The following is a 15,491-nucleotide window of genomic DNA, read 5'->3' as shown; positions in this document are numbered from 1 at the left end:
GTGAAAAATCTCCCATTTGAGGCATGATAAAAAGCCTCTTTGGGTTCTCATATGATAAAAAAAAAACTTCAAAGAAAACATCTGTGGGACAGAGACTGAATGAGTCAAAAATCTTAGTCCTTTGTGAACTGTGTGGTGAATAAGTTCAGAAATCCTCACTTCGACCTGTCTGGAAAATTGGATAAAAAAGTATGATTTGAAAGGATCTTATACCTGGCATGCATTTGACCATCATCCTTTATATATGTCATGTATTGAGCGTTTTTAATGTACGTGGCATTGTGCTCTGCCATCACCGCTGAGAAAAGCAATCAAACAGTCCACTTTCTCTTCCGCCCCTGAGGGTCTCTGCTCAAGGATCACAATAAAAATCTATTTGGTCCAAACTGCAAAGTCTCTTTGTGATAAGATTTCTTCAACTAGAAGTACTTAGTGCACAAAAAAAAAGCCCTGTGCACGGTCATTTCATGATAGTCCAACATGTAATAACATTGCTTAGAAGGATTGTGTGTGTGTGTATGTGTATGTATCTGTGTGTTTGGAAAGCTTCATGTATTTTGAATTCACTTCAGGGAACTTGTGAACCACTGCTGTTGTACTCTTCCAAGTGCTTAGTACAGTGCTGTGCACACAGTAAACACTCACTGATTGATCACTTTTCTTTCCTGGGTGACCTCTTTCTTTACTAGAGTTTCATATTTTTCAGAAAACATGCAAACTCCTGAGATTCTTTACATTCCTTTGAATTGATACACATTAAAATGCAAGTGCATATTTAAAATTTAATATAAAACTAATAATAGTGACTTTGAAAAATGTTCTGTATGAGTGTCATAGATTTTGGAAGTACACATTGAAAATAGCTCCCCTTCTCCCCCAAGTTGCCTTCTAAGAAAATATTTTAGATTCAGTCCCTCTAGACTGTAAGCTCCTTCTAGAGAGTAAGTTTGTATTGGGCAGAAGGTGTACCTGCTAATTCTGTTGTATTGTTCTCTCCCAAGTGCTACAATACAGTGTTCTGCGTGCAGTATGCACTTAATACCATTGATCAATTAATTCATCTTCACTAATTATCAAATAATGGAAAACCATGTTGCAATAGTAGTAATGGTATTTACTGAGCGCCCACTGGGTGCAGTGCACTATGCTAACAAGCTATTAACCTTGCAGACCATCCAGGGCACTGTGCAACAAGCACATGATCTGTGGCCTACTCCAAATCCTTTCTAAAATCAATATTTCCTTTCAAAAATTGAGATTCCAGTTTTTCATTTTATAATCTAAAGCCCCATTCATGAGCCCTGCCATCACTACCCCCTCTTCCAGTCTCTGTGAAGAATCGGCATTTTGTAATGGTAAAATTCTGAGCGGTTATATATTCCTTTATTTCAGAACTCCTGGATCTTCAGCCTTTACCCATCACTGCCTTGGGATGCCGGAAATATGAATCACTGTACAAATTCACCCACTTTAACCCTGTACAGACACAGATCTTTCACACGGTTTATCACACCGACTGTAATGTTCTGCTGGGAGCCCCCACGGGGTCAGGAAAGACTGTTGCTGCAGAATTAGCCATCTTCAGAATCTTCAATAAATATCCCTCTTCAAAGGTTTGTATTCAGGCAGTGTACTTTTGCTTCTCTTTTGAAGATGTGGAAAATAGCATCTAGCTGAAATACCCATCCAGCTATAATTTGAAAAGTACTTAAATTTATTATGTGATCTTTGCTTTCAAGGGAGACCCTCTGGAGATGCTATGTAAATTGAACTTTCCTAAGTCCCATATAGGAGAGTACCTTTCCACTCTTCAACTTAATTACTGGTAGATTGCATCTTTTTTCACTGAATTCCCTAGTAGATTGTTACTTTCAGACAGAGTCCAGAAAGTTAGGTCTTGACCAAGAGTGCGTTGGCTGGTGTGCCCAACAGCAAGAAAATTTCCTGGAGGAGGAAGGCCCAGCAGGGAGGGGGGAAGAAGTGTATTTATTCAGTGCACAGTAAATATGATGCCCTAAACAAGGCACTTGGGAAGATAAAATAGAAGCAAGTGACACATTCTCTGGCCACAAGGAGCTTATACTCCAGGAAATGTTAAGTGGGTATAGATCATTCCTGGTAGTCCTGGGAGTCCCAAACACACACCCACTTACCATGTAAGGTCACAACTGTCACATTGTTATTATTTCTACAGTTTATAGTGTCATTTGGTTTGCATCTTTTTGTTTCCTTTTCAGGCTGTCTACATTGCACCTCTAAAAGCTCTAGTTAGAGAGCGAATAGAAGACTGGAAAGTTCGGATAGAAGAGAAACTGGGAAAAAAGTAAGCTTTTTGCTTTAGCTGGAAAAATAAGCCTTCAGTCCAGAAAAAATAGCAAACCAAAGAAGATTGATAAATATGTGCACTGTTTTTGTGAATCTCTTGATCTTTATGTTCAAATATATAGAACTGTGCTACAATTATAGCAGTCTAGTAATAGTAGTCTATTGCAAATTATACTATTATAAGGAAATATAGTCCGTAATTTTCTTGTTCTATCCTACAAAGTAACTTTATAAACTTTACAAAAAATAGCATGGTCGTTTACTGGCTAGACTAACTGACATTTTTATTTAAATTTTTCTTTGAATTTTTCATTATCAGCAACCCAACTGTCATTAATGTAGTTTCTGACCATTCCTTTGCAGCATGAATCTAAGTAAAGTGAATTCTCAATTTTCCTGTGCCAATCAAGCAGATAGGACTTGAAACCCACAGAAAATCTCAAAACCTCTTATCTAAGAAAGCAGCATGATGTAGTGGATAGAACATGGGCCTGGGAGTCAGAAGGTCATGGGTTCTAATACTGGCTCTGCAACTTGTCTGCCATGTGACCTTGGGCAAGTCATTTCACTTCTCTGTGCCTCAGGTACTTAATCTATAAAACTGGGATTGAGACTGTGTGCCCTACATAGGACAGGGGCTGTGTCTAACTTGTTTTGCTTGTATCCACCCCAGCGCTTAGTACAGTGCCTAGCACAAAGTAAGCACTTAACAAATACCATAATTACTATCTTTAAAGTTCAACCACAGCAGCTACTAGGGTTTATGGCCATAATGCTGGCAGTGCCAACAATCCCCTTTTAGAGTTTTCTCCATGGAGCATGTACCATAAAAGAGGAATGACCAAGATAAAGAAGAGAATGATGAAAAGGAACTTGATCTTCTCTTTTGTAAGCTCAGTAAAATGAGATTGCCTGAAGGAAAAATGCTGAAAATAGTGTGTTCTGAGGTTATCTCTTGCAACCGAGTACCTTAGAGCATGGGAGGAGCTCAAGCTAGCCAGGGTCTCTCAGGCCACCAGGTCACTCTGTGACCTTGCCAGTTTCCAAGGAGGGGCTTGGACTTGGCACAACCTAGTCCTTGTCCATATCTGGCCCAACACTTGAGTAGCAGCAGTTTTTGTTGAAGGTCTTTTTTAAGTAATGCTGAAGTTCAAAACAAAATGGTGAAGTCCCCATTTCCCTCAGACCTTCACTCCAGAATGTCAAAGCTAGGATCCCAGTCAATCTCTGCTAGTAGCTGGGGGATAATCATACTGAAGAGAGACTATTGGAACTTCTTATTAAAGGACCTATAAAGGCATAATTATAATAGAGAAAATGAAGAGTCACTGGAAAATCCTATCTTTCCTTGGCTTAAAGTAGGCAGTGTCTTTAACTGCAGGGAAGACAATAGTACTGTCCAGTGATGCTCAGATGGGGAAAGAAGTTGGAAACAGAATGAGAGGACTTCCAGCAGACTGAGAAGCAGTGTTGCTTTGTGGGTAGAGCACAGGTCTGGGAGTCAGAAGGATGTGTGTTCTAATCCTGGCTCTGCTATTGTCTGCTGTGTGACCTTGGGCAAGTCACTTAACTTCTCTGCCTCAGTTTCCTCAAGTATAAAATGGAAATTCAGTGACTGTTCCCCCTTCTACTTAGACTGTGAGGCCCTTGTGGGACATGAACTATGTCCAATCTGATAAACTTGTATAAACCCCAGTACTTACTGCAGTGCCTGTCACCTAGTAGGTGCCTAACAAAAAAAAACCCATTAAAAAAAACAAACTGGGGGCTCTGCTAAGTAGGCCTAAAATGTCATAGTAAAGTGAAGGTCTGTAAGGCTGAGGTTAGAGTCCGATTTCTTATATACCTAAGAGCGGGCCCTCTTTCACATATGACACATACAGTACTGGAGTGATTTCACTAACACTACCCATATATCATCCTCAACATCAAATAGCAGTACCAGACTGCTATCACGGAGATCCTTAGGGGGGCAACACAGCTTCACTGGGTAGGACATGAGGAGAATGGATGACAGCCATTTACCCAAGTCTCTGCTCTTTGATGAACTGAGCTGGCAAACACACAAACATAGTGAAGCCCCATCTCAAACCTTGTGATCAAGCAGTGGACCATTGGAAGTCCACACAGTGGTGAGAATCCAGAGGCTCTGTCAACAGGCAGACTGAAAACCAAACAGACCCTGTAAAAGACCACAGAAACATCGACATAAGGATCTACCAGGGCACACAGAAGGTAGGATAGAGTATCAATTGCAAATCCTGCCTCTTCAGCCACCCACACTCACAAAGGATTTTAAAACTGTCACTAGTTCCATCTATGAAATTAGAGAACTGCTGTGTGTAATACACAATTTATTTGGATAAAAGGGGCAGATATCTAATCTGAATTTAGGTAAAATAGAAGTGTTTTTAGAAGGCAGCATGTGCCCCCTGTAAAGATGCATATTCTGCTTCAGTTTAAGTTAAGTTCCTTGTGAACTGTCTGGCCTTCCTTTATTTAAATCTTCCTAGGGTACAGAAAACTCTTTTGCAGGTTTTCACTTCACCTTTCTCTACCTGCTAAGCCTGGATAGGTCCCACTATATGCGGCTTAATTGAATCTTGGTGAACCATGGTAGACTCTCCTCTGGCAGTAATAGAGAAGAAAAAGGTAATCAAAAAATGATAAATTGCAAATCAGAATACAAATAAATATGGTTTTCTTGAAGAGTGCTTACCCAATTAAAGTATACTTCTTTCTGTGAATGATACTCAAACTATTTAATCAATTCCCAGATCTTTTGTATATTGAACATATAAAGAGAGACTGTAGTATGACAGTATATTATACTCCAAAGAAATAAAAATAAGCTTTGCAGAACACAGTTAACACAAATCTTTCCTAAGACTATGTTTTAAAGATACAATCTATGTTAAGAATTTAAATTTAACAAAACTCTCCAAGAGCTGCATTCTGTCCCCTTTAAAATGTCCTTATGGATTTTAAATCTGAGACCATTTAGCTTTCAGTTTTCCACTTGAGTCTTGTAGAGGAGAAATGTCTTTTAATATCTTTCTTTAACTCTTTTTTAAAAAACGGGTAGCCTTAAAGCACAGTCTTTACAAAAACTTTGCCTGTTTTCATGTTTCATGAAATAACAGTGCTGCTCAAGTTTGAGCCTTTGATCCCATAAAGATCCTATTTACCATTTTATGTCATTATTTTAAATCATTTGATGTCTAGAGAAATTAGTTATTGGGGTAACAAAACAAGAGGAGACCTTCTTGAGAGGGTATTTCATGATCTTTAAGGGGGAGTCACTTCTTAGGAAATTGAGAATTCATTACCCTTAGGAAAAGCATTAAATTTTAGCAGAAAATATATATAATTAAGGCAGAAAGAGCATAAGTTGAAGCTTTAAAAACCTTGTTTTCTAGGATGTGTAGCATATTTTTATTTACTCAGTGTCCAAGGGTGAGCCTTTTTGTTTGAAATGTAAGATAACTCTCATTCCTTCCCAGAGTTATAGAACTGACAGGAGACGTGACCCCTGATATGAAATCTATTGCTCAAGCTGACCTTATTGTCACTACCCCAGAGAAGTGGGATGGGGTGAGCAGAAGCTGGCAGAACAGGAGTTATGTTCAAAAAGTTGCCATACTCATTATAGATGAGATCCATCTGCTAGGTGAGTGCCATTTTCTGTTACGTGGATTTAAAAATCCTGAGTTTCATGTTTGTAGATGGCTTTTTAAAAAAAAAAAAAAAACACCTCATTCCACGATTAATAGACATTCCTCCTATTTCCTAGGGGATGAGAGAGGCCCAGTTCTAGAGGTGATTGTGTCGCGAACTAACTTCATCTCATCTCACACAGAGAAGCCCGTTAGGGTGGTTGGTCTCTCCACTGCACTAGCAAATGCCAGAGACCTGGCCGACTGGCTCAACATTAATCAGGTACGGAGGCAATTTTCCTATAGACTCTTACTGGTATCCCTGGTTTTATGAGGCCACCAAGAAGGAGCGCCATGATATGCACCTTAAAATTCAATGATTCACTTCTTGTTTTCCCTTCAGATGGGTTTATTCAACTTCCGGCCATCAGTGCGTCCAGTTCCATTGGAAGTTCACATCCACGGTTTCCCCGGACAGCATTACTGTCCACGTATGGCAAGCATGAACAAGCCCGCATTTCAGGGTAAGCTCCCTGGGCCTGGGGTCAGGTCCTAGACCATCCTGGAGCCATCCATTTCTAAGATTTCTGTGGGCCTATGTCTGCCTCATCTGGGTCTGGAATCAAATTGTCCGACTTGGAGAGATTGTACAGGGAGTGGCATGGTTTGATTCCTAAACGTGAAAATCATCCAAGCAGAAGTAGCAGCAATTTTTTAAAAGTAGTAAAATCTATCAAGTTATATTTGTACGGTGTCCAAAGGTGTAACAAGTGACAAAAATTCCAAGACGAGCAAATGGCGCATAATTCTGGTTATGGAGTATGACCATAAAATTTAGAATTTGCAATGCTTCCAAATATGCTTCTGATCACTTTTGTTTGGAAGGGAAAGGAGAACAGTGGTTAACAGAGCAGACAAGAAGGACAAGATGGAAGAACTACCCTCTTTTTTACTGAAACATGTTTCGTTTGGCTTGCATAAGGAATATTGATCGTATCAATTAAAAATGACCTCCAGGATAAATTTGAATGTGAACTGCTGTAGACTGTGAGGTGGCAGTTGTGAGGTGACTTTTTAGTGGCTGTAATTAGCCTTATGACAGAAGCAAAGTATTGATTGTGAACTAGAGACCAATCTTGGCAGTTCACATTATTTACACCTCCACAGAAGCATTGTACAAAGTCACTAATGAACAATAAATCTGCCTTGAGCTGTTCAGCTACACCTGTTCTTGCGGCAACAAAAATCCATTAGACACTGAGATTTGGGTTTTAAAGTAAAGATGCTTTGTGCTTATATGTATAAAATATATGAATATTGTGTTGATGTGTATGTAACTTTAAAATAGTATTTTATGTATAGTAAAAGGGACAAACTTGTTTTCATTTTTTAATATGTGATAAGAGTGGACAATATAAGGTAGTAAGTGAACTTCATTGGTTTTCATAATTTCTGCTACTCACTGGTTATGGTTTGAAAAGTGACTTCAGAACAATAGTTGGATGGATTCACTGCATGAAATACCAGATAATTTGTGAATATCTAAATTATGAATATCATGTTTGTGAAAATGTCTGAGTGATTGTAATTAAGCTTGTATTTGCAGTAGATTGGTTTAGGACAAACAACGTAAGGCCTTCAGGCTATGGCTTCTTTGTCACCTGCTTGATATATAGTTCAAGCTTTTCTTTTTAAGATTAATTTCTTGATCCAAAAAATGTGCAGAACATTTTATTTCAAAAGAGAAACAAGAAGTTCTTTTGACTTAAGACATAGATGTGTCTTTTAAAATGGTGATGCAAACATAAAAATGATCCTGTTCTATTTTATATGTTTTGTGGTACAAATATTAAAAGTAGTCTTCTGATTTGCAATTCATGCAAATCATCAAAGCAGCCTTTCAAATTTGGCATATGAAGTTTACAAAAAACTTACCCAAATCCAACTCAACTCGTCATTCACCTTTAATTCACCGACACATAACACACATACTCATTCTCTATTAAATGCATGTTTCTTCACTCACGCATGATTTTCTCACTCCCTAGTTCACCAGTGTTCTTCCTTCTCCTCCCTTCTCCCCCGTGAACAGGCCACTCAGATGCCATCTGAAGCAACAGTGTTTTGTCGGTCCACAGATCCAAACTGAATTTAGGACCCTGGCTGAGGGGTGCTTCAAGCTAGTGTAACTCAGGTTGGGTTCCGTGTACAAAAATGGACATTTGGTGTGTACATTTGCAACATTAAATTGAGTTCAAATTAATCACAACAGTAATAATAATAATTGTAGTATTTAAGTACTTACTAAGCCCTTGTCTTAGTAAGAGGTCCCACATGGGACTCACAGTCTAAGTAGGAAGGGAGAAGAGGTATGAACTTCCCATTTTGCATATGAGGGAAGTGAGGCCCAGAGAAATGAAGTGATTTGCCCAAAGTCACACAGTGGGCAAGTGGCAGAGAAAGGATCAGAACCCTGGTCATATGACTCCTGGGCCCATGCTCTTTCCCCTAGGTCTCATATTGTTTTTCACATTCTGATCCACTTCTTCCCTGAAGCCTGATCCTAGAGCAGGGCTGGGCCTACTTAGCCTAAGGATGACCCTACACCTCTCTCTCTGTTTTCCCACCCCCTGCATTCACACACAGCACCCAAGGAGCCTTGCTCTGGCCAAAGCTGGAGCAAGGGTTTACCAGTATGGGCCCCTTTGTCGCTTCATTCAGAACGAATACTGCACCTGATTTTGCTCATTTTTTGTGTTTCTGAAATGAGTTGGTGGAAGGGAATACGAGTCTGCTAGTGAAAAAGTTAGGGATGTTAAGTAGTATATCTGTGACCAGGAGGATGATGGTTGAGGATGTCAATCAAGCATCCTTCAAGCACCCTTTGGTAACCCTGTAGGTAACAGAGTACTGAGCAGAATGGACCATTGGTCAACCCACTTGAAGTTTCTCAGGTTTTTCCATCTTCCCCAGGCATATGCGCAACTGATAAATTTAATATCCAGGATCAAGGATGAACCTGTAGTTAAGTCATTAATCCCTTTTGTTTCTGTCCATAAAGCAGAAGTTGCCACTGAGGGAAAGTCAGATTTTAGGCACGAGAAGTTTACGCCATAAATTCCTTATTCCTTGTGAACGTCTATGTTTTTCCTTTCTGTGCTTTTTCACCAGCAATTCGAAGCCATTCTCCAGCCAAACCTGTTCTTATATTTGTGTCATCCAGACGTCAAACCCGTCTCACGGCTTTGGAGCTGATTGCTTTCTTGGCTACTGAAGATGATCCAAAGCAGTGGTTGAATATGGATGAAAGAGAGGTAAACAATTTAGTAACTTCTTCCATTTTAATGCTGTAATTTAATTTGCATTTGACCTAACTGGACCTGGTTGCTTGCATCTATTCCAGTGCTTTGTACAGTGCACACTCACTAGCTTTAGTATTATGGTATTTGTTAAGCACTTATGTGCCAATCACTGGTCTATGAGCTGGGGTGAATACAAGGTTATAAGATTGGGCACAGTCCCTGTCCCGAATGTGGCTCAAGGTCTAGGTGGAAGGGAGTAGGACTTAATCCCCCTTTTTAATAAATGAGGAAACTGAGGCTCAGAAAAGTAAAATGACTTGCCCAAGGTCACACAGCAAAGTGGCAGAGCTGGGATTATAACCCAGGTCTTCTGACTCACAGGCTTTCACTCTTTCTATTAGGCCATACTTGCTTATAGTATTCGTAGTGATATACGTTGGAGATGATGACAGACCCAAGCCTACAGTGTGGTTTAGTGTGAATCTTCTTCTAAATGGAACTAAAGCATCTTCTGAATCAGTATTTTTGTTTTTATAAATAGTAGGCAACTGATCTCCATAAATGTGATTTGTCTCACTTTAAGAAAATATAGGAAAGGGTTACAAATTTTGCTATAGTGTTTCTTTTTTTTTGATGGACAAAATCATATAGACATTTAACACCAAAAGACTTGTTTAATTTTCCATATAGATATGAATGATTTATAATATTAATTCCCTATCAAGGATAAGCTCTATCTAGAGCTAGTTTGGAGAATTTGAAGACTCCAACAAAATGCTTTATTTAGACTTCAAAGTTGATTTGAGCTGCCTAGTTCAGTACTTATTTTTAATGGATCAAGGGGCTCTGGAAAAGTAACTCTTTAGTGCTTGAATATTTATTTGTGCATGCTGTTTGGATTACATATTACTTTACTACACTGTAAGGCAAAAAGGGTTAATCCCTAAAGGAGACACTTACCCAAGCATTTCACCAAGAAGTAATAGGTACATGATACTGTTCTGAGCAGTTGCTACATAATTCTTATCATTCATAGTATTTTCTGAGCCCCTACCCTGTTCAGAGCATTATCCTGAGGTTCTTTCTACATTTCATAAAGAAAGTGGATAAAGCAATGGCACTATCGCCCACTGCTTTTCCCAGTCAGGTAATATCCTCATTCTGCAGAGATGAATTCAATTAACAGTTTTAATTATAATCATTTCTCCTGTCTCCCACATATTCATTCTATCATTTTCAAATTTGAAAAGAACACGACTTAAGAGCCATTCTAAGGTACCATATATATCAGACCAGACAGAACCCCAGTCCATAGTGATGGTGGTGATCATCAAAAACATGAAAATTTTGATAAACTATGAAGCTTGTTTTGGGCATTTGGGGGATTTTTGTTTTTGTTTTTTTACCTTTGATGAATTTTGGTAAAAATGTGTTTCTTGCATTTCCAAAATTGAAACTACTTCTAACATATTTTTCCCTCTGGACCTTTCAACATATTTTTCATTAAGCTATTCCCTCCCTGTTAACACTTCCCTTCAAGGTAGCAGTCAGTATGATTTACTGCTGCTTTGGTGGTGTCCATATTGGGTTAACTTAACTCACTTTAATGTCCACTTTCAGTTACTTCAATCAGCAGCTAAAATTTCTTTTTGACAGGAGTTATTTCCAAGTAAGTGTTTTCTAACTTTTCTGTATAACTCATTTTCATTAAAATCCTCAATGGTTTCAAGTAAAGAATTAAGACAGAATGAGTTCACATTTGAAAATTCCAACATTGCAGTAATTCCTGCGTAGAGAAGTGTATAATGAACCTGAAAAGTTGGACCTGGAAAGAGTTCCTTTGACCATTGCTCTGTGTTTGAAATCTTTTATCTTCGGTGTAATGTCCTAAAGCTGTAGGCCACTTTATGAAGAGAAAATGTTACACTCAAGTAATTCCAGAATGACAGATGTTTTCCTAAGAGTGGTTTTTGTCTCAATTAGCAGTTTTTCATTAACCAAATTCATTCATCCGATATTTGATTTTGCCTTGTTCTGCTGAAGTGCTTGTGTTGACTACGTATAGGTATAGAAGTCCCTCCTGAAGTACGCAGCATTCGTTTGACAGCCCGATCCTGTTTGGAGATGGTGCCCTGTGGTGTTGGTCCAAAGGGCTGTGTGCTAATGCACGGCGTCAGAGAGGGCGAGTGCCACAGTGCAAGTTTTCCTAAACACTGGCTCGTGCAAAGGCTCAACTCCCCTGTTGAGGAGAACTGGGCATATGGGATTTTTTTCTTTCTTCTTGCCACACTAGCTACACTGATTTCTAACTCTGTCTCCCCGATTAGGTCATTTGATTTTTATACCTTGCTGCCTTTCATATTTATTAGAGTACCTAGAAAATGCTTTATAAGTTGCTTTCATCATTGAGGTTTTACTTCCTCCTACAAGATGTGTTTTTTATGACACCAAAGTGTATCGTAAAAAATTAACATTTAGTAATAAGAAGGAGATGTTTTTACTTCATTTAACATCTGTACCAGATGTGAGAGATGTAATTATTTTTGTAAAAAACTTCATAACTTTCATGATTCCTTTGTATGGCACATCTTTCTTTTATTGAATGTTTTAGACAATTGATAAGCATTATTCAGTGGCATATGGTCTGAGTCTGACGTGCTTTGAAAAGAGTACAGAGTACTAATAATGAGGATTCTGTGAAAATGGGAAAACCGGCACAACAGATATGCTTTGAGAAAGTATGGGTTCTTAGCATCTTGAAACAATATATCACACTCAAAGGGACAGAATTGGGCTGCACAATCTGTTAGCTCATTCTTGTCCAATCTGGCCTCCTCCTTTCTTTCGGAGCCAGCATTGTCATCGGCTCACTGAATTATACTCTGACTGGAATGTATTTCAGGCACGGGGTAATGTATCTACTTAAATGGAATCCTATCTTTCTACAAAAGCTTTTTAAGTATAATAAATTTAAAATATAAAAAACAGTTCTATTAACTTAAAGTAAATGGTTCAACAGTTTACATATGGGGAGCCAAAGGGGAAAAAAAGAGTGACTACTACTTTAAGAAGCATAGAGCGTGTTCTAAGGAGTTTATTTCTGTCATTTTTAATACATTTACCTGTATCAGATTTTTTTAAATGACAGATTTTAGGCACAGTTTCGAAGGTTATTTACCAAAAGACTTCCTGTGGTATTTATTTTTTTCAAGGAAAGCATGTTGAACTGTTCTTTAAAAATCTAGAGTCGTTAGGTCAAGTTACTTAGTATTTAATTTAAAAAATGCTTAGTCTGCTGTCAAAGAAATAAGTGTAACGGTTTACCTGTTGTTTTAAGTACAGCAAATCCCAACATTTCCCAAGATCCCTAAAGGAGATCTCCTCAGCAGACAGTAAGAAAGTAGTTGTATTCATTTTAGGAGCATTTACCAAGTTGTTAGTTGTCCTGCTGCAAGAACACAGGTGGGCTTAAGCCTAACCCTAATCCTCTGTTTGCCTATTAATTGAATGCCAGTAACTTCTTTTACAGCTCTTTACGGTAGAGAGATCATTTATCAGAAATTGTAATTTATCATTTATTCAGTGAAATAGCATAAGAGATAACGTCATTTTTTAGAACGCACTCTTGTATGGATGTGAAATCCTGGGCAGCCCTCTTGCCAAATCAGTTTAGGGAGGTTTTTTGTGTTTTGGCGGGGGTTTGGTTATGTTTTTTAATAGATTTTATTGATTTATGTGGTCGTGAGAGGTCAGTGAGTAACAGCTACCTTTCCCTGCTGTCAGAGTGACTGTAGAATATCACAGGTCCCCGCTTTTTCCTAGGGAGGGCCCTGTAGTCAATTATCCACTGCATGGGTCCGACTCATCCCACAGTAGGGCACCCCTACAACACAAGTCACAGGGAAAAAAAGTCTCCCACCCCAACTGTCAAAACAAGAACAGTACTGAGTACATTCTCAGCAGTGTGAATTGGGGATATTTTATGCTGGGAAGAATATGACCAAGAAATGAATAACACAGGCTGTCACTTTGGAGTAAGTGAAATTACAGAAAACGTTCTACAAATGGGTCTCTCTTAGGGGCTAGAGACATTTCTAATCATCATTTAATCCCTGGTAGTTTTTTGTTGGGATTTTTTCCCCCCTAGGGGCAACAGATTCATGCTAGACATGTCCCTGTGGTTGAAGTAATTGGTTTATGAAGCAAATGTCATCACATTAACAATATCATTCATTCTCTTGTTCATAAAAGTGATAATCATGCCCAGGAGGATAGCGAAATGAATATAGGTTTACGTTGCACTAGCAGGAGGTGGTTGGAAGTTGGTAAGGTTCATTCATAACCGTGAATTTTCCATGAAGTTCCTATCCTTAGTTCATACACTGGTCCTTTAAAATGACTTAAAAATAAAGCCATTCATCTTTACTAGGCTAGTATTTCTAAATCGTGTTACCCTGCCTGGAGAGTTTTACAATTGTTCCCCCACACATGACAAATAGGGTTAGGTCCTACACAGAGGAATGGAAGCATGTTCCAAGGATATCCAAGTAAAAACTTGGCTGTGGCTGTTGCTTAACAGGAAATGTTTTAGTTCTGTTCCATTTTAACCTGACTGGCAAACAGGATTCCAGAGACTTGTTCAGGGGCTCCACTCTCATTCAAGAGTTAGAGATTCCTCCCCTCCCCTAACCAGCACCATCTTCGCCACTTGCACCCATCAGCCCAATCATTTCGTGCACTATTGGTTCCACACTGGTTTTATTTCAGATTGTCATCATTTTTTTCCCTCATTGCCCTTTATTCATTTCTTCTCACATTCCTTCTTCTAAAGATGCACTTTATTCTGCATCTTAGTCCACTCCATTAAAAATCTTTATTCTTTTCAAATGTACCACAGAGTTTATCTGAACTCAGCTTTCATTACTGCTTGTCCATAGCACACCCCAGTCATTCTCAAGCTCTAGAGAGTCACTAGACTGAAGGAGAAGATTGGACATGTGGCAAGGCAAAGGATTAATGTGCAAGGAAGTGTTTTCTTTGCTCTGTAGAATAATCCTTTGCTGCCTGAAGTAATAAGAGGACCATGCTAGCAGCTCGGGATGATTTAGAACAGAAATATTCTCCTCATCCGTAATTTTACATCCACTTTGATGTAGCAGAATAACATGCCTTTTTCGTTATTTATCCTCTGCGGTGTGTGGTACATTAACGTTGCTTCATCAGTGTGACTGGGTGAAACAAGACTTTGAAAACCAAAAAATCATCTTCCCAATTGTAGATGAATGACATCATTGGGACAGTAAGAGACTCTAGTCTCAAGCTGACGCTTGCCTTTGGAATCGGAATGCACCACGCTGGCCTGCATGAAAGAGACAGAAAAACGGTGGAGGAGCTATTTGTGAACTGTAAAATTCAGGTACATTTGTTTCCACAAGCTGATATTTTAAAGCATTGTAAATTTTATTTCATAAGATTTTGACTTTTCTGTTTTTTTCTATTTTAGGTTCTTATTGCCACAAGCACATTAGCCTGGGGAGTAAATTTCCCAGCCCATTTAGTAATTGTAAAGGGAACAGAATATTATGATGGAAAAACGAGGCGTTATGTGGATTTTCCCATTACAGGTATTTCACAGAGGTTTGCAAAAACTGGGTGAGGTGCACGCTTGGTTCCGGGTAACTGTATTTGGATAAAATATACTTTAGAGAAGCAAATTTGTTTAAGCCTACAGTCATCAAAGTATTTTCCTTTCCATTTACAACCCAACTATGTCAGAACTCTAACACATTCAGGACTTCTTCCCTTACATTTATAAAATTAAGGACAAAGTCCAAACAGCCAACTTGTCATTGTCATTATTAGTATAAGTATGCATCCAATGTCTATATTGGACCTGCATTCTACAAGACTTCAAAGTTGCTGCACACACTAGTTGGTTTTTTTAATAATGGTATTGTTTTTTAAAAATCAGTAAAATCGGTAACATTTTCAAAATTGTTTTGAATGTGAGAATCAATCAATCAGTGGAATTTATTGAGCCTTTAATGTGTACCGAGCACTATAGGAAGTGCTTGGGAGAGTGCAGTTCAATAGCATTGGTAGACAATCCTTGTCCATAAAGTTAGACGGAATGAAAGTATTAAACCTTATGATTTTTATAAATAAAATCCATAAGAATGGTGTTGACTTTGCCCTGACCTTCATGTTT

The 15,491-nt window shown here is 38.6% G+C and overlaps 1 protein-coding gene across 1 annotated transcript in view; it reads left to right on the top strand.

The window, feature by feature from the left end:
* ASCC3 (activating signal cointegrator 1 complex subunit 3) overlaps positions 1 to 15,491 on the top strand; it is a 263,001-nt gene that overhangs the window by 189,596 nt on the left and 57,914 nt on the right. Inside the window, exons 25-32 of the mRNA XM_029046904.2 lie at positions 1,393 to 1,613; positions 2,238 to 2,323; positions 5,829 to 5,995; positions 6,119 to 6,264; positions 6,385 to 6,505; positions 9,153 to 9,295; positions 14,562 to 14,699; positions 14,787 to 14,907. Of these exons, the coding sequence (XP_028902737.1) occupies positions 1,393 to 1,613; positions 2,238 to 2,323; positions 5,829 to 5,995; positions 6,119 to 6,264; positions 6,385 to 6,505; positions 9,153 to 9,295; positions 14,562 to 14,699; positions 14,787 to 14,907 (1,143 nt within the window). The remainder of the gene's footprint in view (positions 1 to 1,392; positions 1,614 to 2,237; positions 2,324 to 5,828; positions 5,996 to 6,118; positions 6,265 to 6,384; positions 6,506 to 9,152; positions 9,296 to 14,561; positions 14,700 to 14,786; positions 14,908 to 15,491) is intronic.

The sequence above is a fragment of the Ornithorhynchus anatinus genome, chromosome 19 (assembly GCF_004115215.2).
Source record: "Ornithorhynchus anatinus isolate Pmale09 chromosome 19, mOrnAna1.pri.v4, whole genome shotgun sequence".
Taxonomy (NCBI): domain Eukaryota; kingdom Metazoa; phylum Chordata; class Mammalia; order Monotremata; family Ornithorhynchidae; genus Ornithorhynchus; species Ornithorhynchus anatinus.
The sequence above is the reverse complement of the archived record's forward strand: the minus strand, read 5'-3'. Positions and strand labels throughout refer to the sequence as shown.